At 42.9% G+C, this 25921-nt stretch overlaps 1 protein-coding gene across 2 annotated transcripts in view; it reads left to right on the top strand.

The window, feature by feature from the left end:
* CWC27 (CWC27 spliceosome associated cyclophilin) overlaps nucleotides 1–25921 on the top strand; it is a 303935-nt gene that overhangs the window by 28596 nt on the left and 249418 nt on the right. For both annotated transcript variants that reach the window (XM_073680243.1, XM_073680242.1), the window contains 3 exons: nucleotides 10402–10471; nucleotides 12838–12917; nucleotides 18936–18978. In XM_073680243.1, coding sequence (XP_073536344.1) covers nucleotides 10402–10471; nucleotides 12838–12917; nucleotides 18936–18978 — 193 coding nt within the window. The remainder of the gene's footprint in view (nucleotides 1–10401; nucleotides 10472–12837; nucleotides 12918–18935; nucleotides 18979–25921) is intronic.

Here is a 25921-nt window from a genome sequence, read left to right as displayed (position 1 = left end):
AAAACATTTTTTTTTCACTTTTTGCTTGGTTCTATAGTCTCCATAGGATACTAGAAGCAGCACTTGTCTGATCACCTCTGCTACATACAGATGATCAGCAGATCACCTGTATGTAGCAGAAATGGTCCTGTGCTATGAGCGCCGACCACTAGGTGGCGCTCATAGCAACCAGCTCATGACATCCACTGGAGTCTGCTGCAGACCCAGGGTTGTCATGCCAACGCATCGGTGACCCGCGATCACGTGACGGGGTCACCGATGGGCGGGGTAAGTGAAGCGCTTCCGGCGCGGCGCTGTTAAATGCCGCTGTCAGAGATTGACAGCGGCATTTAACATGTTAACAGCTGCGGGTGGATCGCGATTCCACCCGCGGCTGTTGCGGGCACATGTCAGCTGTAATAATCAGCTGACATGTGCCCCGTTCAGTGCGGGCTCAGCGCCGGAGCCCTCACTGAACCGGGGGATTACAGCCTGTGCGTACTAATACGGCACAGGCTGTAAAGTGGTTAAAAAGATGAGAGAGGCCTGTAATTGACATCATAGGTAGACCTCAACTATGAGAGACAAAATGAGAAAACAAATCCTGAAAATCACATTGTCTGATTTGGAAAGAATTTTTTTTTCAAATTTTGACGCAAAATAAGTATTTGGTCAATTACAAACAAGCAAGATTTCTGGCTCTCACTGAACTGTAACTTCTTCTTTAAGAGGTTCCTCTGTCCTTCACTCATTACCTGTAGTACTGGCACCTGCTTGAACTTATCAGTATAAAAGACACCTGTCCGCAACCTCAAACAGTCACACTCCAAACTATGATGAAGACCAAAGAGCTGTCGAAGGACACCAGAAACAAAATTGTAGCCCTGCACCAGGCTGGGAAGACTGAATCTGCAATAGGCAAGCAGCTTGGTGTGAAGAAATCAACTGTGGGAGCAATAATTACAAAATGGAAGACATACAAGACCACTGATAATCTCCCTCGATCTGGGGCTCCACACAAGATCTCACACTGTGGGGTCAAAATGATCTCAAGAACGGTGAGCAAAATTCCCAGAACCACAAGGGGGGGCCTAGTGAATGACCTGCAGAGAGCTGGGAACAACGTTACACAGGTTACCATCAGTGACACACTACGCCGCCAGGGACTTAGATCCTGCAGTGCCAGACGTGTCCCCCTGCTTAAGCCATTACTGTCCGGGTCCGTCTGAAGTTTGCTAGAGAGCATTTGGATGATCTAGAAGAGTATTGGGAGAATGTCATATGGTCAGATGAAACCAAAGTAGAACTGTTTGGCAGAAACACAACTCCTCGTGTTTGGAGGAGAAGCAATGCCAAGTTGCATCCAAAGAACACCATAACTACTGTGAAGCATGGAGGTGGCAACATCATGCTTTGGGGCTGTTTCTCTGCCAAGGGACCAGGACGACTGATCCGTGTACATGAAAGAATTGAATGGGACCATGTATAGTGAGATTTTGACTGGGTCTTTCAGCATGACAATGATCCCAAGCACACCGTCAGGGCAACGAAAGAGTGGCTTCATAAGAAGCATTTCAAGGTTGTTGAGTCGCCTAGCCAGTCTCCAGATCTAAACCCTATAGAAAACCTTTGGAGGGAGTTGAAAGTTGTTGCCCAGCGACTGCCCCAAAACATCACTGCTCTAGAGGAGATCTGCATGGAGGAATGGGCCAACATACCAGTAACGGTGTGTGCCAATCTTGTGAAGACTTCTAGAAAATGTTTGACCTCTGTCATTACCAACAAAGGATATATAACAAAGTATTGAGATGAACTTTTGTAATTGACCAAATATTTATTTTCCACCAAAATTTGAAAAAAATTATTTTCAAATCAGACAATGTGATTTTCAGGATTTATTTTCTCATTTTGTCTCTCATAGTTGAGGTCGACCTATGATGTCAATTACAGGCCTCTGTCATCTTTTTAAGTGGGAGAACTTGCACATTTGGTGGCTGACTAAATACTTTTTTCCCCACTGTATGAGTGTCTGCAGTTAATGGCGAAGCATGGTGGAGACTCCTTGCGAGTTTGTGCCTGCATTGCAACAAATGGAAATAGGAATTTGGTCAGCATTAATGATGTCCTCAATGCTGAGAAATAAAGACAGAAACTTACCCAACATGCAAAACCATCAGAGAGGCATCAGGAGAGTTAAAGCTGTATGTCTGCAGAAGCTGGAAGAATTCTGCTAAAAGATAAAATCTCTGCTAGACAAGGACTTTCTTATTGTGATCTCTAAAAGGCTTCATTTCAACGTGGCATCACTGCTAGAAATAGTCCATTCTCTTCCATGATACTACTCCCAGATAAGAGGTAGAGCTGGACGATTCCCTCAGTTGGACTATAGGAACTTGAAGCCCCTTGATATTCCACCTTCAGCCTTTGAGTTGTGCTCACTCATAGCACAGCATAAACATAATAAGGTGAGAGTCATACCTCATCGTTCTTTATTCCTTTAACCCAATCTTGCATACTGATAGCGCCCTTTCTCCTGCAGCCCACTTACATCACTGCATTTGTCCAATGAATTTGTTTAGAAATACAGGCAAATACTTATCCTTCATGTAAACCCATCAGTGAGTTGTCTAATCGGGTCCAAATTTATTCTGCATCAGAACAATGACCCCAAACATACAGCCAATGTCATTAAGATCTATTCTCAGTGTAAAGAAGAACAAGGAGTCCTCGAAGTGATGATACGGTCCCCACAGAGTTCTGATGTCTACATCCACAGAAGATCTGTGGTTAGTTCTCCAAGATGTTTGGAGCAACCTCCCTGTCAAGTTCCTTCCACAACTGTGTACCAGCGTATCTAGAAGAATTGATGCAGTTTTGATGGCAAAGGATGGTCACACCAAATATAGATTTGATTTAGATTTCTGTGTTGTTCATTCACTTTGCATTTTGTTAATGGATAAAAATTATTGTTTTTTTCCACACCAGCCTAAAATTTGCACATTACTGTACATTTAAAAAAAAACTAAAAAAAGACGCTTTTAGATTCTTTATTTACCGTATTTTTTGGACCATAAGACGCACTCCCCCCCCCCCCAAATTTAGGAGGAAAATGGGAAGGGTGCGTCTTATGGTCCGCACCTTACCACATACTAGCGGTGGTGGGTGCGGCGGTAGGGCCGATGCAGCAGATCGGCGGTGGGTGCGGCGGCGAGCCAGAGCGACTGTGCGGCGGCGAGGCAGAGCGGCGGTGGGTGCACGGTGATCTACAGGAAAATGGCCGCATGCGCCGTCTGGGAGCTCGGGCGGCCATTTTTCTGTGGATCGCAGCTTCATGAAGATGGCTGCGGCCACTGGAAAGCCGCACCGCAGCACCCACCACCGCTCTGCTGCACCGCTGCACAGCCGCAGCCATCGGACAGCAGTGCGCGCCGCTCACAGGACCCGGCCCCATACAGACCACAGGCCCCAGCATAGGCCCCAGGCCCCAGGCCCCACCACAGGCCCCAGGCCCCATCACAGGCCCCAGGCCCCATCACAGGCCCAGGCCCCACCACAGACCCCAGGCCCCACCACAGGCCCCACTTCCGCCGGCTTCCTGAAGGACCCTGCCCCCCGTGACCCTCGCTCCAACGCCCCCCAGGTAAGATACCTAATCAGACTATAAGACGGACCCCCATTATAAAAAATATTTTTTTTTTACTATTTTCCACCCCAAAATTGGGTGCGTCTTATGGTCTGGTGCGTCTTATAGTTCGAAAAATGCGGTATATATAATCTGGCGTATTTCTGCAGGCTGAATGTTGTGCGCCTCTGTACATCCAGGTTTAACAAACTATAATCTTTAAGAAAATTAAATTTTGTTCTTCTCTTTTATATTCCAGCCCATTAGGGTGCAGAAACAGTGTGACAGAATGTTACAAAGCAATTATATATTTTACATATTTTTTTAATCCATTTTTGGATTTGTTCTAAAATTTGCTTTTTAACAAGTTTCCTTGATCCTTTAACTTAATACAGAAGCCTGGAGATCACTATTGTAGGAGCAGGACTTAATGACATAAGTAATGAGCGGCATAAGTACGGGAACACATAGGAAAATGCTGTTTACAGTCCGCCCTATAATTCATGTTACAGGCTGCCTCCTGGGAGACATATAAACTGCTCTACATGGGCGGCAGCTCTGCTAAAATTCACAGTTTCGTTAATAAATTAATGACCTTTATTATTTTCCATTGTTATATATCATTTTAATGGCTCATAATTGACAGCTGCTGGAGACATTTTTGGCATCTAACAAATGTTTAGAAGCTTCTCTTACATTTAAAAGCAGTTGGCCCACATTTTTGATCTTTCAAAATTACCTGGAGAAATGTTTAATCTTACCTTTTGTGTAGCGTTTTAGTATCTGTATGTAAGTTTTAATGAGACAGCGGGCAGTTCAGCATCAGGGAATGCTCATTGAATCTTCAACAGGTCTCGTTACTATTTTATACCATTTATATAGTGTTTGTTAAAGGGAATTAGTCAGTAGGATCACTCCTCGTAAGATATCTATATAGGCACGCAGATTATAGAAAGTTGTATAAAATGATACCTTGATATCTGTGATCTGATGTCTTATTCCAGAGAAATATACATTTCTCTTAATATGTACTGTCATGGCTGAAAGTGTTAGCATAATTGAAATTGTTCCAGAAAATAAAATATTTCGCCCAGAAAATTATTGCATTTATACATGTTTTGTTATACACATGTTTATTTCCTTTTTGTGTATTGGAACAACACAAAATAAACTGAGAAAAAAAGGCAAATTGGACATAATTTCACACAAAATCCCAAAAATGGACTGGACAAAATTGTTGGCACCTTTCCAAAATTGTGGGTAAACAACTTTGTTTTAAGAATGTGATGATCATTCAAACTCGCCTGTGGCAAGTAACAGTGTGGGCAATATGAAAATCACACCTGAAATCAGATAAAAAGGGAAGAAGTTGACTCAATCTTTGCATTGTGTCTGTGTGTGCCACACTAAGCATGGAGAACAGAAGGAGGAAAAGAGAACTGTCTGAGGACTTGAGAACCAAAATTATTGAACAGTATTAACAGTCTCAAGGTTGCAAGTCCATCTCCAGAGATCTTGATGTTACTTTGTCCACAGTGTGCAACATAATCAAGAAGTTTACAACCCATGGCACTGTAGCTAATCTCCTTTGACGTGGATGGCAGAGGAAAATTGATGAACGGCTGCAACGCATGATAGTCTGGATTTTGGATAAGTAGCTCCAATCAAGTTCCAAAGAAATTCAACCTGCAGGCTCAGGGTGCATCAGTGTCAGTGCTAACTATCTGTCGGTATATGAAAGAAATAAAATGCTGTGGCAGGAAACCCAGGAGGACCTACTGCTCACACAGGAACATAAAAAAGCTAGACTACAGTAAACCAAATTCCTTCTGAGAAAGTGTCTTGTGGACAGATGAGACCAAGATGGAGCTTTTTGGTAAATCATATTATTCTACTGTTTACCGAAAACAGAATGAGGACTACAAAGAAAAGAACACAGTACCTACAGTCAGATATGGTTGAGGTTCAAAGATGTTTTGAGGTTGTTTTGCTGCCTCTGTCACTGGGTGCCTTAACTGTTTGCAAGGCATCATGAAATCTGAAGATTACCAAAGGATTTTGGGTGGCAATGTAGTGCCTAGTGTCAGAAAGCTGAGTTTGCTTCCTAGGTCATGGGTCTTCCAGCAGGTAAATAACCCCAAACATACTTCAAGAAGCACCCAGAAATAGATGGAAACAAAGTGCTGGGGAGTCCTGAAATGGCCAGCTATGAGTCCAGATCTAAATCCCACTGAACACCGGTAGAGAGATCTTAAAATTGCTGTTGGGAGAAGGCGCCATTCAAATATGAGAGACCTGGAGCAGTTTGCAAAAGAAGAGAGGTCCAGAATTCCAGTTGAGAGGTATAAGAAGCTTTTTGATGGTTACAGGGAGCTGCAAAGAATATTGGAGATATAATTCCATGTCAATCATTGTATCCTATTTGGCAGAGGATTATAAAGCCCCTTCAGTGTGCAGTTGTAACACGACCCCGAGCAGCTGCAGGAGGGGGGTTCAAAAGACTGTGAGTGACAAATATCAGGGCTGTGGAGTTGGTAAGCCAAACCTCCGACTCTTACTCCAACTCCGACTCCTCAATTTCCATGACACCAACTCAGACTCCCTCATACATGGCTCATGTTTAAGTGATAAATTTACTGTAGCACAGATTCAAAGTCTAGATCCTTAGATCAGGAATAGGACAGACATTTAAAGGGCATTTCATAACTTTCCCAAATTCTTATGAAAAAATATTCCCCACAAACTGCATTGAACTACTGTACCCAATTTATTATATATTTTAGGAGTTGGAGTCGGTCCATTTTATACCGACTCTTATTCCGACTCCACCCAAATGGACACCGACTCCACGACTCCGACTCCACAGCCCTGACAAATATCACACTTCGAGTCAGCACAACATAGAACAAAGGGCCTGTTGCCATGTGGTTTTCTTTTAGGTAGACAGATAGGAATTCCATATCGAATTATTGAAATATTATACGTCCTAGGCATACATCAAATCGATTTTTGAAATCCCAAGAACATGGGGAATGTCCGCTTGGGTCTCGACCCACTCTAGCACATAGGGATAGGGAGATACACTGCACAGCTGTTCGGAAACCCCTAGGGCCACTGTGTTTAGTCTCCACACTTAGCAGGGGCCCCGCTGGACCCGATGACACCAGAACTGGCTCCCTAGGACTGTCCATTCAGGAGTTATGACCCATCTTAGTTTCTGGAGTTTCTAGCTGCTAGAAGCTAGGGGTGGAGATTTGGGTCCAGCCCAGGGGACCGAAGGGGGTGACCCAGAGAGGTTAAAAAGCTATGGCAGCTCTTGGCCTATTGCTTTTTCTCTGGGAGGTCACAATGACACATTGTGTGAGAGAAGTCACGCGACACATGGGACCACAAGCCTCCCATGTCACAGCCCCTCCCCCTCAAGCCAGGCCTTTCATCTGACTGGTAACTGACTCTTAATATCTTATATCTTTTGTACCTCTACTATTGTATTTGCATCTCTGACCATTATGTATGTATGTATGTATAACCCTTATGTATATAGTGTATTGTCTAGTGTGCCCTTAAGGCGATTAAATATATAATTTAACCTTGGGCTGCTCTTTTATCTCAATCCACGAATCCACTCATCCGTTGTTTGTTTCAACTCGCATGCTACCGGGGCTGGTTTCAGGCCTGATATAATTCCTGTTACAGACCGGGGCTTATGTCTAATAGGAACTGGTGGCAGCTCTACCGGGTGTTAAGTTTCTCTTTCACTGGGGTCAGTGACATGGGCCTCGCAGCCTGTTAGGGGTGTGAGCGAGTGTGGTGCCACGTCTGTGACTGAGTGGGCCACCTCTTCTCGCTTCCTGTGCCTTCCTGGGCCCGTGAGGACAGGAGGTATCTGTGTAGAACTGTACCAGTGTGACCTTGCGTGTCCCCGAGGGGTGCGGAATGGCACGTTGCTGTAAAGCGCGGATCCGTATCACGTGATCCGTCTGACGTAATAGTGACGTCAGGCAGGAGGCGCGGTGTGGAATCTTCACATATGGTGACAACGGTGGGATTTTGCGTGATCTCTCTGGTGCGATTCGTCACAGGAGCGATTGATTGCAATTATTTATTCCAAAGGGTGTGCAAACAAATATTATTAAGTTGAGGGTGCCAATAATTTTATCCAGTCCATTTTGGGGGTTTTGTGTGAAATTATGTCCAATTTTCCTTTTTTTCCATTTTTTTTTTTGTGGTGTTCCAATACACCGAACGGAAATAAACGTGTATAACAAAACATATGTAATTGCAATAATTTTCTGGAGGAAATACTTCATTTTCTGGAACATTTTCAAGGGTGCCAGCACTTTCGGTCATGACTGTAAATGAGCTGTTTACAGATCTATGGGCCAGACACAGATCTCCCCAAGAATCTGCCTCCAGAGATGATTTTAAATGAAAAGGGGCATTATCAGTGTGAGACATCTAGATCAGGAGACAGTCAGTCACCACATGTCTCACACTGGTAACGTCTCCTTTCATTTAAAGCACTATTCCAGTTTTTTTTTTTCACCGCTGGAGTGGTGCTTTAAATATAAGCCCCTGATCACATACTCCCCCCTCCAGCGTCTTCATAGTTTTTCAGTGCCTCTCCGGTCCCCCTGCACCATCTTGTGAGCACAGCTTCTGCTGTCCGGAATTCCGAAGCTACATCACACGCTCTCAGTACAAATCTATAAGAGCCAGAACGAGGCTAGAATAGACTTGTATTGAAAAGAGACCTCCGCGCCACTCCATGAAACACTGGAGCTGCCGGCAGGTCTCTTTTCGCCGCAGACTGACCGGAGCAATGCTGGAAACCGATGAAGGCGGCAGCAGGTGAGTATGAGACAGGGGGGCTGGGGACTTACATTTAAAGCCCCACTCCAGCGGTGCAATAAAAAAACTCTGGAGTAGTGCTTTAAAATAATCGTATCGCATGTAACAAGATATCGTTTTATTCAGCCTTCTATGACCTGCATGCCATGATTGCCTTTAAGTTACTGAAAAAGAGAGCATCAAATATGAAAGAGAAATTGGGAGATTTGGGCCCTACTGACAATGATAAGTGACAAGAAAAACTAATATGCAAATTGCCTCTTCAGAGAAAAAGAGGACTTGTACTCTATAGCGCCACCTATTGGAAGTAGTAATCCTACAAGTCACTATCAACTATGAGATTCTGATTTGGCTTTTATCCTAAGTCATATTGCACGAGTCGTTAAAGGGTTGATTGTGACTTATAGGATTGCTACTTCCAATAGGTGGCGCTATAGAGTACAAGTCCTCTTTTTCTCTGAAGAGGCAATTTGCATATTAAATTTCCCAGAGGAGCATTGCATGGCTAATAAGCCTCCTTACCTTGACGTGCCAAAGCTGGTGTGTCACTCTCCATAAGGAGAAACGCTACCCCTAAGAAAAGCTAACAAATTTTGGTTGTTGCTTCAGTGTTTAGATCTTTTAATCAGACGTTTCTATGGTTACTGTGCAAATATAAACAATTAATGAGTTTTTAAACTTTTTATTGACAAATACATCAAGTTTTTGTAAAGACTCAATATTTACAGTGTTGACCCTTATATTTCAAGAGTTCTGCCTTTCGCCCTGGCAGCTGACTATCAGCTTCTGGGCCAAATCCTGACTGATCACAGTCCATTCTTGTCTAATCAGAGATTAGCATGTATCACAATTTTTGTGTGTCTATTTGTTCACCCGAATTTTGAGGATTGACCACAGTTTCTCAATGGGGTTGAGATCAGTGGAGTTTCATTACCATGGAACCAAAATTTCCGTATTTTTTTTTGCACACCGATCCACCTAGTTATCACTTTTGCTTGTGACATGGTTTACATCATGCTGGATAAAGCATTGCTCATCATCAAATTGCTCCTGAATCAATGTTAGGAGTTGCTCTTGGAGGACGTTTAGATCCCATTCTTTATTCATGGCAGCATTCTTAGAGTAAATTGTGAGTGAGCCCCCTCCAGGGATTAAAAACGCCCCCACACTTGAATAGTCTCAGGAAGCTTTATTGTTAGCATGGCACATTACTATTTTAGCGCTCGCCTCACCTTTTTTTCGCCAGACAATCAATGTTTCAGATGTCACAAACAGTCGGAAGAGAAAATAACTTTAACACTTCCTCTGCGGTCCAGTCACTGTCCTTGACAATTGTCTTGTAGAGAGATGACTCCTTTGCTGTACAATAAATTCCAGCACCAGCTCCATTTAAAAGCAATCAGCATGACTGAGTGACATTAGCTTCCTTGTCCTTGTGAACACTTTCTACTCAGCTAACGATAAGATCACTGAAATTATGTGGTATTACTGAAATTCAGTGGTAAGGGGATTTTTCATGAGTTAATTGACTTTCATAGCAAGGAATGACTTCGATTTTTTTTGCAATTCATCTGATAACTATAACCACTTTTGTAATTAACTTTATTATAAAATGCCCTACATTTCTCCCTATTCTGGTAATCCCTAAATGTGTTTTTTTCTCTTCACTTCACTTACTGTGACGTTTCGTTTGAGAGGAGCCTCAAAGAGGATGTCCCAGGATGCTGGGGCTGCACTCACATTCCTGTAGCATCTATCGCTCTTCCTGGAACAGGACGTCATCAGGGGGCAGCGCTTCAGTTACTGGCTTCAATTTCTTGTATCGCCGACAACTCTGAAGATTAGCCATTAGTTTAGTACTGTAGCGGCTATTCTACACAAATAGCGTATGAACTTTAGTTTGGCGCATGCTTCATTTGTACATCTAACTTAATGTTTATTTTTTACAGAAACTTCAATTTACTTTCTTTTGGAGAAGAAGCTGAAGAGGAGGAGGAGGAGGTTAATAAAGTCAGTGAGGTAATGTGCCTTGTTAGTCTAATTCTGCCACAAAAACATTTTACTAATGTAACGAAACCCTTGCTGTGCACATTACCTCCTATTTTCCTTAACATATCCAGCAGTAGGAGTCATCCTACTTGACTACTTCAGACTTCTTGGATGGAGACTCCACTCACATGGACAAAATTACTGGCAACCTTCTGGTAAAGTAAGAAAAAGCCACAATGGTCACTGAAATACATTGAAACTGACTAAGTAATTTTCAATTTAAATTTACTGAATATTAACTAATGAAAGACATGGCTTTTTGAATTGCGGTTCAACAGAAAATGTTTGATTCAAGACAAAAATTATGGTAGATTGAAAATAATTTATACATAACGAAAATGTTATGTTCTGCTACCAAAGCTAAGGAAAGAGAGGAGATCTGTCCCTACTATAAGACTCAGCTGAATCCCTACGATGTAACAGGGAACCTGATCCTGCGATCAGACCTGCTAAAGTCCTAATCTAGTCTGTACGGAGACCTATAGATGTGAGGAGGGAATCCCTACAAGTACTAAGGACTGGGAGGAATATGGGACACCTCCTAACAGAAATAGTAGCAGACAGACGAACAAACAAAATAGATAGAACATAGAGGTCCGTAGACCAAGCAAACTAACAGAGTTAGATACAGAGCACAGGCTAGCTAGAAAGTAGATATACAATGAAGTCCAGCAAAGCCAGAAGGGCGGAGCAGGATTAAATAGGCCAACAAGGTCATGTGACCAGCAAAGGAAAAAAAACCTAACAGCAAGGTTCTAACAGAAAAGTGAAACTGAAGTGTATCCTGTAATTAGCATCACAGGTGTCTACAAACGTGTAAGCAGTCGGTCTCCTATGTAAAGGGTGAAAAGTAGTCATTGTGCTGTTTGGTATCATTTTTTGTACTACACTGAACATGGATCATAAAAAGCTAAGGAGAGAGTTGTCTCAGGACATTAGAAAGAAAATGTTACGCAAACATGTTAAAGGTAAAGGCTATAAGTCCATCTCCAAACAGCTTGATGTTCTTGTTACTGCACTTGCACATATTATTCAGAAGTTTAAGGTCTATGAGACTGTATGCAACCTCCCTGGACGTGAAAAATTGATTACAAATTGAAGAAATTGATAATACAAATGGTAACCAAAGAGACAAAAACAACTGCCAAAGAGATTAGAGGTGAGCTCCAAGGTCAAGGTACATCCGTGTCAGATCGCACCATCCATCGCTGTTTTGGCCAAAGAGGACTTAGTGGAAGACAACCGAGTAGGAGACCACTATTGAAAGCAAATACATAAGAGAAATTGGAATTTGCCAAAATTCATATTGAAAAGTCACAAAGCTTCTGTGAGAATGTCCTTTGAACAGATGAGACAAAACTGGAGCTTTTTGGCAAGTCACATCAGCTCTGTGTTCACAGATGATAAATTAAGTAAAGAAAGAAAAGAACATTATACCTACTGTGACACATGGTGGAGGCTCGGTTATGTTTTGGGGCTGCTTTACTGCATCTGGCACAGGGTGTCTTGAATTCTCGCAGGATACAAAGAAATCTCAAGATTACCAAGGCATTCTGGAGCCAAATGTGCTGCCCAGTGTCAGAAAGCTTTTGTCAGAATCGCAGGTCATGGGTCCTCCAACAGGATAATGAACCAAAAACACAGCTAAAAACATCCAAGAAGATTTAATTTGAAAATTACTTTTGTCAGTTTCGTCAAGCTATTTCAGTGATCATTGTGGGTTTTTCTTACTTTAACAGAAGGGTACCAACAATTATGTCCGTGTGTATGCATGATGCAACATATGTGTGTGTGTGTGTGTATGTATGTATGTATGTATGTATGTATGTATATCAGGGCTGTGGAGTCGGTAAGCCAAACCTCTGACTCCGGCTCCTCAATTTCCATGACTCCGACTCCCTCATTCATGGCTCAGGTTTAAGTGATCAATTTACTGTAACACAGATGCATCTCAGCTAAAAGTCCAGACCCTTAGATCAGGAATAGGACAGAAATTTATAGGACATTTCATAACTTTCCCAAATTCTTATGAAAAAATATTCCCCACAAACTGCATTGAACTACTGTACCCAATTTATTATATATTTTAGCAGTTGTAGTCGGTCCATTTATACCGACTCTGACTCCACCAAAATGGACACCGACTCCAACTCCACAGCCCTAGTGTGTGTATATTTTTATGTTTACACAAGTCACATAATGTGATCGGACCACATGCTCTGTACCATTCTTGTGCTCTGTATAATCCTACAATCTGTATAGTATAGGTTTGACTACTGTGAGGGAAAATAGATGTATAACAACTATTACTCATGTAACTGAAAAGTATTTTACAGACATTGAAAGGAAAGAGCAAAAGCAGTCATGATCTTCTGAAGGATGACCCTCGTCTGAGCTCCGTTCCGGCCATTGACAAGTAAGAGACTCTTGTGTTGGTCTTTGTGAAGAGAATGAGATCTAAAACATTTCATGTTATGCCATTGTTATTATTGAAACTATGATAAAATAACCTGTATTATGTCTTGCTTAAATAATACCTTCAAAAGTATATATATTCATTCATGCATTCCGTCTCTTTTATCTCTACTCTCTTTTCACTCTTTCCTCGTGCTTTTTATTTACATACATATATATATATATATATATATATATATATATATATATATACAGTACAGACCAAAAGTTTGGACACACCTCATTTAAAGATTTTTCTGTAATTTCATGACTTTGCAAATTTTACATTCACACTGAAGGCATCAAAACTATGAATTAACACATGTGGAATTATATACTTAACAAAGAAGTGTGAAACAACTGAAAATATGCCTTATATGCTAGGTTCTTCAAAGTAGCCACCTTTTGCTTTGATGACTGCTTTGCACACTCTTGGCATTCTCTTGATGAGCTTCAAGAGGTAGTCACGGGAAATGGTTTTCACTTCAATTTCACTTCACAGGTGTGCCCTGTCAGGTTTAATAAGTGGGATTTCTTGCCTTATAAATGGGGATGGGACAATCAGTTGTGTTGTGCAGAAGTCTGGTGGATACACAACTGATAGTCCTACTGAATAGACTGTTAGAATTTGTATTATGGCAAGAAAAAAGCAGCTAAGTAAAGAAAAATGAGTGGCCATCATTACTTTAAGAAATGAAGGTCAGTCAGTCTGAAAAATTGGGCAAACTTTGAAAGTGTCCCCAAGTGCAGTTGCAAAAACCATCAAGCGCTGCAAAGAAACTGGCTCACATGAGGACCGCCCCAGGAAAGGAAGACCAAGAGTCACCTCTGCTTCTGAGGATAAGTTTATCCGAGTCACCAGCCTCAGAAATCGCAGGTTAACAGCAGCTCAGATTAGAGACCAGGTCAATGCCACACAGAGTTCTAGCAGCAGACACATCTCTACAACAACTGTTAAGAGGAGACTTTGTGCAGCAGGCCTTCATGGTAAAATAGCTGCTAGGAAACCACTGCTAAGGACAGGCAACAAGCAGAAGAGACTTGTTTGGGCTAAAGAACACAAGGAATGGACATTAAACCAGTGGAAATCTGTGCTTTGGTCTGATGAGTCCAAATTTGAGATCTTTGGTTCCAACCACCGTGTTTTTGTGCGTCGCAGAAAAGGTGAACGGATGGACTCTACATGCCTGGTTCCCACCGTGAAGCATGGAGGAGGAGGTGTGATGGTGTGGGGGTGCTTTGCTGGTGACACTGATGGGGATTTATTCAAAATTGAAGCCATACTGAACCAGCATGGCTACCACAGCATCTTGCAGCTACATGCTATACCATCCGGTTTGCTTTTAGTTGGACCATCATTTATTTTTCAACAGGACAATGACCCCAAACACACCTCCAGGCTGTGTAAGGGCTATTTGACCAAGAAGGAGAGTGATGGGGTGCTGCGCCAGATGACCTGGCCTCCACAGTCACCAGACCTGAACCCAATCGAGATGGTTTGGGGTGAGCTGGACCGCAGAGTGAAGGCAAAAGGGCCAACAAGTGCTAAGCATCTCTCGGAACTCCTTCAAGATTGTTGGAAGACCATTTCCGGTGACTACCTCTTGAAGCTCATCAAGAGAATGCCAAGAGTGTGCAAAGCAGTCATCAAAGCAAAAGGTGGCTACTTTGAAGAACCTAGAATATAAGACATATTTTCAGTTGTTTCACACTTTTTTGTTAAGTATATAATTCCACATGTGTTAATTCATAGTTTTGATGCCTTCAGTGTGAATGTACAATTTCCATAGTCATGAAAATACAGAAAAAAATCTTAAAATGAGAAGGTGTGTCCAAACTTTTGGTCTGTACTGTGTGTGTGTATATGTGTGTGTGTATGTATGTATGTATATATGTGTGTGTATATATATATATATATATATATATATATATATATATATATATATATATATATATATATATATATATATATATATATATATATATATATATATATATATATATTACAGTGCCTACAAGTAGTATTCAACCCCCTGCAGATTTAGCTGGTTGACACATGCGGAATTAACTTGGCATTGTGACATTTGTACTGTAGATCAGCCTGGAAGTGGGAAATGCACTGCAGCAAATTTTTTTTTTTTTTTTTAAAACGTTAAAAGTTAATTCAGAGTGTCATTTATTATTCAACCCCTCAAACCACAAGAATTCTGTTTGGTCCCCCTAAAGTATTAAGAAGTAGTTAAGGCACCAAGAATAATGAGCTTCACATGTGTGGATTAAAGATCTCTTTTGCCAGCCTTTTCTGACTATTTAAGACCCTCCCCAAACTTGTGAACAGCACTCAGACATGGTCAACATGGGAAAGACAAAGGAGCATTCCAAGGCCATCAGAGACAAGATCGTGGAGGGTCACAAGGCTGGCAAGGGGTACTAAACCCTTTCCAAGGAGTTGGGCCTACCTGTCTCCACTGTTGGGAGCATCATCCGTAAGTGGAAGGCTTATGGAACTACTGTTAGCCTTCCACGGCCAGGACCGCCTTTGAAAGTGTCCTCCCGTGCCGAGGCCAGGCTTGTCCGAAGAGTCAAGGCTAACCCAAGGACAACAAGGAAGGAGCTCCGGGAAGATCTCATGGCAGTGGGGACATTGGTTTCAGTCAATACCATAAGTAACGTACTCCACCGCAATGGTCTCCGTTCCAGACGAGCCCGTAAGGTACCTTTACTTTCAAAGAGTCATGGCAAGGCTCGTCTACAGTTTGCTCATGATCACTTGGAGGACTCTGAGACAGGCTGGTTCAAGGTTCTATGGTCTGATGAGACCAAGATCGAGATCTTTGGTGCCAACCACACACGTGACGTTTGGAGACTGGATGGCACTGCATACGACCCCAAGAATACCATCCCTACAGTCAAGCATGGTGGTGGCAGCATCATGCTGTGGGGCTGTTTCTCTGCCAAGGGGCCTGGCCATCTGGTCCGCATCCATGGGAAGATGGATAGCACGGCCTACCTGGAGATTTTGGCCAAGAACCTCCGCTCCTCCATCAAGGATCTTAAGATGTTTCGTAATTTTATCTTCCAACAAGACAACGACCCAAAGCACACAGCCAAGAAAACCAAGGCCTGGTTCAATAGGGAAAAAGTCAAGGTGTTGGAGTGGCCTAGTCAGTCTCCTGACCTTAACCCAATTGAAAACTTGTGGAAGGAGCTCAAGAATAAAGTCCACATGAGACACCCAAAGAACCTAGATAACTTGGAGAAGATCTGCATGGAGGAGTGGGCCAAGATAACTCCACAGACCTGTGCCGGCCTGATCAGGTCTTATAAAAGATGATTATTAGCTGTAATTGCAAACAAGGGTTATTCCACAAAATATTAAACATAGGGGTTGTATAATAATTGACCCACACTTTTATGTTTAAAATTTAATAAAATTCAACTGAGCAACATAACTTTTTGGTTTGTAAGATTTATGCTTCTGTTCATAAAACCTACTCTCGTTTGCAGTTTGAAGGCTCTAACTTATTTGCATCTTATCAAACCAGCTAAATCTGCAGGGGGTTGAATACTACTTGTAGTCACTGTGTGTGTATATATATGTGTATGTATATATATATATATATATATATATATATATATATATATATATATATATATATATATATATATATATATATATATATATATATATATATTTCATCTTGTGTTCCAACTAGTCTTCATTCTGCTTGTCAATTTCTAGTAAAGAAATCGAGGCTCTTTTTTTTTTTTTTTTCTTCCCAAATTGCCTACTACTCTGCGAGTCCTGCCGGTCCCTTTTTTGTGTGTGTGAGGATAGGCACGGCGCAGAATCTAGTCTCTTTTTTTGTTAGGGATATTTTCAGGCTTTTTAACTTCACGGTGTTGTAGCACAGTCTCTGCCGCTGCTTCTTTCAGCTTATGGAAAAAACTTGTAAAACTAATAAAATAAAGCAATATTTATAACCTGCTATAGCACAACACATTTCCGTAAACTTGGCTATGTTATGTCACAGAAATAAATCAGCCATACTTGTCAATACCTGTTCCCAATACTAATGCACTGCAGGATGCAGCAGACCCCATGATAAAGGGCGGAGACAGCGCGGGTACAAAATACTGATGAATGGGTAGCTTGGGATTTTTATCCAAAATATCAACTAATACTTCACATATTTTGTTATCTTTGCAGGATGTTGCCAGGCCCTGTAGTTTTGGTAGGAGGAATTGGGATGTCTGTCCTTGTAGGGTGCATTGATATACTGCCGGACAGCCCTCCAGATCTAAAATTATGGGCATCACTAATAGGCTGTAAGCAGGCATAGTGCACGACGTGTACCTGTGTGACTGACGCCCTATGCAAGCCTTATCCGCGTTCATTCGTAATACTACGTGACCATCCCCTCGTTGAATGGACGGGGTGTGTGTGGTTGTTATATCATTATTTTGAACCTGATCTACCTCTGTGTTTTATCATGGGGTCTGGTGCATCCTGCAGCGCATTAGTATTGTCACCAGGTGTTGGTAAGTATGGCTGCTTTTTTACCTTGATTTTTTTCATTTATGTCCTTATCGGAGGGCAGTGGAGAATATATATATATATATATATATATATATATATATATATATATATATATATATATATATATATATATATATATATATATATATATATATATACATACATTTTTTTTTTTTTTTTGCAAAAACCCACATAATTATAAATTCTATTTTCGGGTTCCTCTATGTAGTAAGAAAAATTACTTAACCTTGAATAAAACAACATTTTTTTTTTAGAAAATTTGATATAATCGAAAAACCAATAAATTGTAAAAGAAATAATCTTGCGTGTGCAAAAATAAAATGTAAATAAGTCAAACATGAAATTGGTGGTAAGCTCCTGGCTATTATCTTTTAAAATACATGCAATATATAAGCAATTTGATTTGCGATGTCCGAATCCAGGCCTGTCCTCTATGGCAACTGGCCATGACGTTGCTGGCTCTAGTAAGCACCGAGAATAAGAAGACCATCCACCACGGATGACCGGACTGGGTGCTGGAAGAGGACATCACAAAACAAAGCATGTGGTCAGTATTTTGCGTCAGTACTTGTCGGCCAAAATCAGGAGTCTGGTCTGTAAGTGGACACACTCCTGGTTTTGGCTTAGAAATCCTGATGAGATACTGATCTGTTTTACTGACATGTACAGTGCTTAGAGTGTGGCCATACGGTGCAGGGGGGCATGCTGCCAAAATTCCACCCACCTGTGACGGGCCAGCGGCCGCATGATTGTAAGGATCAAGCAATCATTGGCCTGTGAGGGAGGGCTTGGTATCGGCCATATGGCCAGCCACACTGTTTGGCCCCTTTTTTATTGCACTAAGGAGTTTTAACGGATTATCCTCAAAGTATTAAGTTATTCCCCATCCATAGAGAATTATTTATAAAGTTCTGCTAAGGTTGCTAAAGTTCTCGATGAGATTGGGGATGACTTGCTGGTCACTGGGTGCCTGACCACTTGGACTTCCCAAGATCGGGGCTCCAGAACCTGAGACTAGGGCATAGAGCTGTGGTGCATGTGCTCAACCTCTACTCCATTTGTTGTCACTGGCCCATGTAGTTTTCTACAAGGGGGATGGATGGTTGTGGCTGTAGCCCACCAGAAAGTTCTGTAAAGCCCAGCAGAAATCTACTCCAGCTCACCGCATGAAGATGCGCCATATTAATGCATGAATTAGTTAATGAGTTTCGCATATCTTACTCCTGGGGGCTTGTGATGAAGACTAGTGTAGGAAACTCGCGTCTGGATGAATCCCCCTCGTTATTTTCCAGTCCTCTGATCCCACTTATACAGATTTGGTGTGAGACCCTCCTTCTCTAGCCTTCCATCCTAAGAGACAATATCACCTGATGGCTGCGGATGACAAAAATCAGCGTAATACAAATCTCTGTTTTACAGCTCAAAAGACTCTGCTCGGCCTGACAGCGGCAGTGATGATGAGGTAAGAGGAACTCCTTTTTTTTTTTTTGTTCCGTTGCCGTGGTAACCTTAGAATGTATATCTTTTCTCTGATTGCTCAGCTAGTGGTTGCACTGGGAAATTAAAAGGTAAAAAAATAGTTTTCCGAGATGATGAGGACTACTTGTGCCCCGCATGGATGTCTGCTGGCAGCAGCTCGGGCTGGAGACGGCCGTCCTTGTAACTTGTAAATTAAGTACATCTGAAAAGCAATTGGTAAATGTTATCTTCATCCCGCAGGTCTGGTTTTAAAATTCAGAATAAAAAAAATCATAATTGTATGTATTGTAATGTTTTTTTTTTATTGTTAATTTTTGTGTTTTTTTATATTCTACAGTCAAAGATTAGTATTTGCCTGTAGATGAATGGTATAAAGGCAGCCCAGTAATAAAAGCACTTGTGTGCACTGCGGCCTGCCACCTTGTTACATATCTTATACTGCCTGTAGGGTAATCTCCGCTGGGCTGTATTTTTCAGTCCTTTTGAAGGACCATCCCCGTAAGGTAGATGTCACTTTGGATTTGTAATGACCTGGAGAATAATAATGGCAGGTCAATTTCACCGTATAGTGAACATGGTAAAAAAAAAAAAAAAAAAAAGTGGAATTGTGCTTTTTTTTTAAATTTCACCGCACTTGGAATTTTTTCCCGTTTTCCAGTACACGTTATGGTAAAACCAATGGTGGCGTTCAAAAGTACAACTCGTCCCGCAAAAAACAAGCCCTCACATGGCCATATTGACCGAAAAATAAAAAGGCTATGGCTCTGGGAAGAAGGGGAGCAAAAAATTGAAAACGCAAAAATGGAAAAGGGCTGCGGCGTGAAGGGGTTAAGCCCGGTCCTGCCCGTGTTCTTCTTTTTCTCCATGGGTGTTGTTGACTCTGTCATCGTCCCCAAGAGGAGGTATAGTGGGGTGGCAATCCTGGAGAAGTTTCGAATTTAAGTACGATAGTATAGTAGGAGAGGAATTCTAAGATCTGCCTCAACTTCCCGACAGTAGAGGGCCGCTTGTCTTTTAAGACCAGTACCAGAGCGATTTCTGCTGGGTCCGTGGTATATCCACGTCCATTGCTGCTTGTGAGTTTTCTTTAGGGCTGGTCCCCTTTAACTGGTGTAGCAGAGTTGAATTGAGGTGCTGTGCTGCTGTGTTTTTCCAGACACTTTTCTTCTTTTCCCTCTACATGCTAATTCCCGCTCTGGACTCCCCATACAGGCCACCAATGTTACACGCACGCCGCTAGGTTCAGATAGGGGCGAGACGGGTTTCATGAATTCTTTGGAATCCTGGGGGAACCATTACTCAGGGCGACCATAGGCTGCAGCTTCTCTCAGGCACATGATAGATTTAGTAGCCAGACTAACATAACAAGTTCCCCACAATCCCCCCTGAGGCTCTGCTAAAACACTCCCTGTCTCCTGTGACTGTGTTAACCCCTCTAGTTGCTGGATGCTTCTGGAGCACAACACTTTCTGTCTCCTGTGCTAGTGCTATTTCTAATAGTTGCTGGATGCTTTTGAAGCCACAGCACTACTTCTGCATGTCACAGGTGTCTGTGGGAAATTTTACCCCTTCATCCAGTAGAGCATCTGTGAGGTCAGACACCGATGTTAGGTAGAGGTCGGGCTCACAATCTCTGTTCTACTTCAATGGTGTTGAAATCCGAGCTCTGTGTCATCTGATTGTTGGGACCCCCAGCAATCCTGAGAGCCATTTCTAAATGGAGTGGAGGTCTAGCGTATACACCTTTGCTGTATTCATTTCCTATGGGACTATTGAAAATATGTTCAGCTACGTCAAATAGTCCCTGTGATAGATCGACTCACTTGGTTGCACATAGAGATACACAGGAACACTGTCTCTTTAAATCTTCTACTGAGTTCATGAAGAGCATTGCATAAACTACAGCAATGTTAGCAAAAACAAATATGGCCTTCCTGGCCTACCAGGAAAAACAAAACATAACCATAACGTATGGCACAGTCCTTGTTGCTACAAGTAACCGCCTGCTTCAGGAACAAACAATCCAAGGTTTAGCTTTCCTTAACATGAACACCACAGCTTGTGCCTCCATGCCCTCCTCACACCAAATGCTCTGAAAGACTGTGATTTTATCCTCCTGAGTTACTCCCTTTCTACAGGTGTTTAATCACCCTAGCACTAAGATGGCTGATTAACCCCTTTCTATACTTTGTGTGCTGGAACACTTTTTCTATGTTTATATCACTGAAGCTAACAATCTTAGTCTAACAATCTAACACCTTCTCTCCAGTACTTTGCCAGTGACCTTGCACATATCCTCCACCCCTCTTCACAAAGCCATAGGTTTTGGCACATTCAGTCACCAAACAGGATGTCTAAACAGGGCATCTGCATTACTGTGTAGCTTCCCAGGCCTGTGTTCCACATGAAAGTTGAAGTCCTGTAGCCCTGAGTTTCAACTCTTGGAACGCCATCTCTGCTTCAAGAGACCATTTGCCCATCACAGCCTTCGTGCCCTTAAGAAAGTTGGTCAGGGGTGTGGCTATCGTGGCGAAAATTTCCCAGAAATGCCTGACGTTCCTTGGAGGCCAATTTTGGACTGCCTCCACCTTATTCATTTGTGGTTTTACTTTGCTTCTTCCATCGATGTAGCCCAGGTATTTTCCCTTCTTTTTCCCGATGGCACACTTCTTTGGGTATATGGTAAACCCCACTTTTCTCAGCGCATGTAGCATGGCCTGGACCTTCTGCAGATGACTTCCCCAATCCAGGCTGAATATCACAATATCGTTGAGGTAAGCTGCAGCTTACTTTTTGTGAGGGACTAAGGCCCGGTCTATGGCCCTCCAGAATGTGGCTAGGGCTCCTTGCAGCCAAAACGGAATTCTGGCATACTGAAAGCAACCGCCAGGTATAGAAAAGACCGTCGACTCCTTTGCCCTTTGAGAGAGAAGGATTTGGGAATAACCTTTTGTTAGGTCCAGGGTGGTGATGTATCTGGCTGACCTTAGCTTCTCTATGAGATCATCAGTGCAGGGAATTGGATACTCATCACATTTAGATTCCTGTGGTTGTTGCAGAAATGCGACTCTCCCGCAGGCATCCATGTGTTTCTGTCAGGATTTCATGTTCAACCACCTGTGTACGTCCTGGCAACTCCGAGAACAGGTCTCTGTTCTGCTGAAGTAGTTCTTGGCACTCTTGTTTCTGGGCCAGTGACAGTGTCTCTGCCACTGTGACATCCTCGGTGTCGCCTTCTGGCTTGTCCAGCCCACTTGGAGGTTCAACGGGATCCCTCTGTTGCTCTGCCTTGATGGTTATCGGCATGAGAGGATTTTGGAAGAGAGAGGTGGTAGCAGTTAACTGGCAGGTGGGACAAGACTTGCAATATCTTATAATTTCTCTGTGACATCTGGGCCAATAGTACCTGTGCATGACCCATTCTTGAGTTTTGTCAACCCCCAGATGGTCACCTAAGATATGTGAATGGACTCTATCCAACACCCTTTGTCTATAAAGGGTGCTGTTACCAACAACTGCTCCACTATCTCCTCCCTCACTTTATTAACTCGGTACAATAAATTGCCACTCAACAGAAAATAGGGAAACCTGGTGTCAGCACCCGACTCCTGTGCTATGCCGTTTATGATGGTTACCTTATTGGACGCTTCTTTTAGCGAGAGGTCTTTGTTGGGTGAACCCCAAATTTTCTCTGGTCACTCCTGCCTCAGGGAATACTATTTTCTTCTCTTTTCCCATTACACAGAAGGGAAACCGGTCAGACCCTGGGGTTGGTGAGAATTTTTTTAGGGCCACCCTTTTCTTACCCAAGTAATCCAGGTCTCTGCCCCTCCCCCACAAGTCCCAAAACAACACAAAGTCCCGGCCAATGATGATTGGGTGCAACAAATCCGGGACCACGCTGACCTCATGGGACTCGGTACCTGGGACCGTTTCAATGACCACTCTGGCCGTGAATGCAGCGGACACCAACCTTCTTCCCAGGGATCAATTGGAGAGGGAGTGTGACCCTCACGAGGGTCACCAAACTTCCCGAGTCTAGTAGTCCAGTCATTTGCAGGCCATTCACTGTTACAGGACAAATTTGGGGCCCCTTGCCAGGTGGACAGTCAACACTGCAAGCTGGATATGTGTAGAAGGAACACCGGCGTCCCATGCTACAGTCCATTTGCTCGGTGGTCAGGGGACAATGGGCTGCTATATGACCTGGACTGTGACATCTCCAGCAAATTACATTCCCCGGTGAGGGCTTTGGCATGACCCTTGCCACCCCTTGGACTTTGGAGCCCCATCCCCTTTTTACCCTCCATCCCCCCAGTATGGAATGGATTGCCTCCCCACGGACCCGATACCCTTCGACCAGTCCGACCAAGTCATTGGCGTTCCGGGGATCTCCCTGAGCAACCCAAGTCTGCATCGGGTTCGGAACGGAGTGCACAAACCAGTCCATTACAACTCGCTCCACCATCTGTGCTAGGTTAGAGGACTCCAGCTGAAAGTAACCACTTTTGGATGAAAGAAAAGGAAAAAAGTAAGTAGAGTCCGCTCACCATTGGGGTATGGTACAGTCTCGGCCTCACTCGGATCCAGCCCGAGCAGCCTGGTTCATGAATCAGAAAATAGGCGGAATGATCCAGCGTATTAGGCTATAAACTTGAATAAAACATAGCTTTTCTTGAGCCATTAAAAAATGCTGCTACCACCATAATAAGTGTTAGTGCACACAAGGATCACAGCTGTCTCGACCTACACGTTTCGATGTTCAGTCTTAATCATGGTCTTTGTGTTGGCCATTATACTGTATGGAGGACTATGTGGGGCCCATTATTCTGTATGGAGGACTATATGGGGCCCATTATTCTGCATGGAGGACTATGTGGGGCCCATTATTCTGTAAGGAGGACTATGTGGGGCCCATTATTCTACAAGGAGGACTATGTGGGGCCCATTATTCTACAAGGAAGACTATGTGGGGCCCATTATTCTACAAGGAGGACTATGTGGGGCCCATTATTCTACAAGGAGGACTATGTGGGGCCCATTATTCTGTAAGGAGGACTATGTGGGGCCCATTATTCTGTAAGGAGGACTATGTGGGGCCCATTATTCTGTAAGGAGGACTATGTGGGGCCCATTATTCTGTAAGGAGGACTATGTGGGGCCCATTATTCTGTAAGGAGGACTATGTTGGGCCCATTATTCTATAAGGAGGTCTATGTGGGGCCCATTATTCTGTATGGAGGACTATGTGGGGCCCATTATTCTGTATGGAGGACTATGTGGGGTCCATTATTCTTATACTGTATACTGGTTGGCCTGTGACTTTGTCCAAGTTTTTCATTTTGGCCCCCTGTGTGTTTGAGTTTGACATCCCTGGCCTAAGTGAATGGGGGGGGGCAGATGTGACCCCCTGGCCACAGGAAGTGCACCCCCGCTGTAAAAAGTATAAATTATCAGTCACCCATAGAACTCCTAAGGTCAAAGTCTGCACCGTGGTGCAAAACAACAAAATTCGATTGGAAGCCTTATTTTGGACGAGTGTGAGTAAAGGGCTGTATAAATAGCGGCAATTCAATAAAGTAGCCTAAAGAAGCTCTGATTGCGTCTATAGCCTTACTATAGCACAGGATGAGATGTTCTGGGCACCGGTCGGAGTCTGCTATGGCCGCTGGCATTAGACTAGCTGCCACCCACACAGCTTAGAAATAGTAGCATGAACTTGAGATTGTCTTTAAAGCACAAGCTCCAGCAGTAAATGCTCGATCGCCGGCTGATGTCACTTCATATATATTTACTAAGTGCTGACATTAGTCCCAGGCCTGCGGGATGGATAAGTACTGCAAGAGCCCGAGCTAGAGTGAAGGCCATAACATAATGACTTCTTATAAGAGCGTATTTAGGAAGCCACTTCTGTGTTTACTTACAAACCAATTGGTCTCTGGTCTGCGGATAGAAATCACGAGCAACTCTAAGGTCAGGCAAGAAGTGGGCGCTGTTATTGAAGTTCTAAGAACTGTTCTCCCGTCTTGGGAATAGTCCCTGCGTGCGATTATCAAATGGAGGAGCGCGGCACTTAACAAACATAATCATGTGCTAAACACCTTGTTATGTGTAATTGCATTGATAATTATGCCCTGGTTATCTTTTGGACAATGTAAAAAAAGAAAAAAAAAGGAAATTTACTAGCAATTTTCTGCTGAAGTCGGCTGTAGCAGAAACTTGTCATGAGATTCCAAAATGAGTGTAAAATGTTGTTGGCCTCCCCTATATAAATTACTAGGTATTTAATGTAAAACACTCTGACATTAAAGAGCAAACATCATTTTTACAGGAAAGCGCTCTCCTCTGCAGTGGCGTAGCATGGGGGTGCACAGAGCCAGTTGCCGGGGGTCCCAAACTCTACCCTCACTTTTGCTTCTGCCTAGAGTAGCGCCAAGAGCTTCATTGATATCTAGGTCGGCAAAAAAGGTTCCAATGCAGAGTGCAGCGATTGAAATGATTGCAGCAACCAAGATAAGAAATCTCTCAGTATGATAAAGTGAGCTTCATCTTCTCAGTCACTGTCTAGATAATTTGCAACCATCGACGACAAACTCATTTTGACTACAGAGCTCTGCATAGGCATCAACTGAACTAACAAAAGCCGCTTTGTAGTCTCCTACCACTTCCCACCTGAGAGGAGAGGCAGAGACTGCTGGGGGAACTGTCTCAAATTTAAAAAGTTGTCACCAACATAGAAACAAAACACTAAGATTTATATAAACTTTTTAAGTTTTTACATACTTTTTCTAATCCTAACTAGGGTTAAAGGGTTTATCGAGGACTAAATTATTGTTTAACAATGAGCCAAAAAACTAACAGGCAGGTGTTGGCTAACTAGTTAGGTGCCGGCTCCGAGTAGTCACTGACCACACTTGCCGGCTATT

This window comes from Phyllobates terribilis, unplaced genomic scaffold, assembly GCF_046119375.1.
Source record: "Phyllobates terribilis strain yellow unplaced genomic scaffold, ASM4611937v1 Scaffold_1__5_contigs__length_1240528914, whole genome shotgun sequence".
Taxonomy (NCBI): Eukaryota; Metazoa; Chordata; class Amphibia; order Anura; family Dendrobatidae; genus Phyllobates; species Phyllobates terribilis.
Note: the sequence above shows the minus strand (reverse complement) of the source record. Positions and strands in the feature narration are given on the sequence as shown.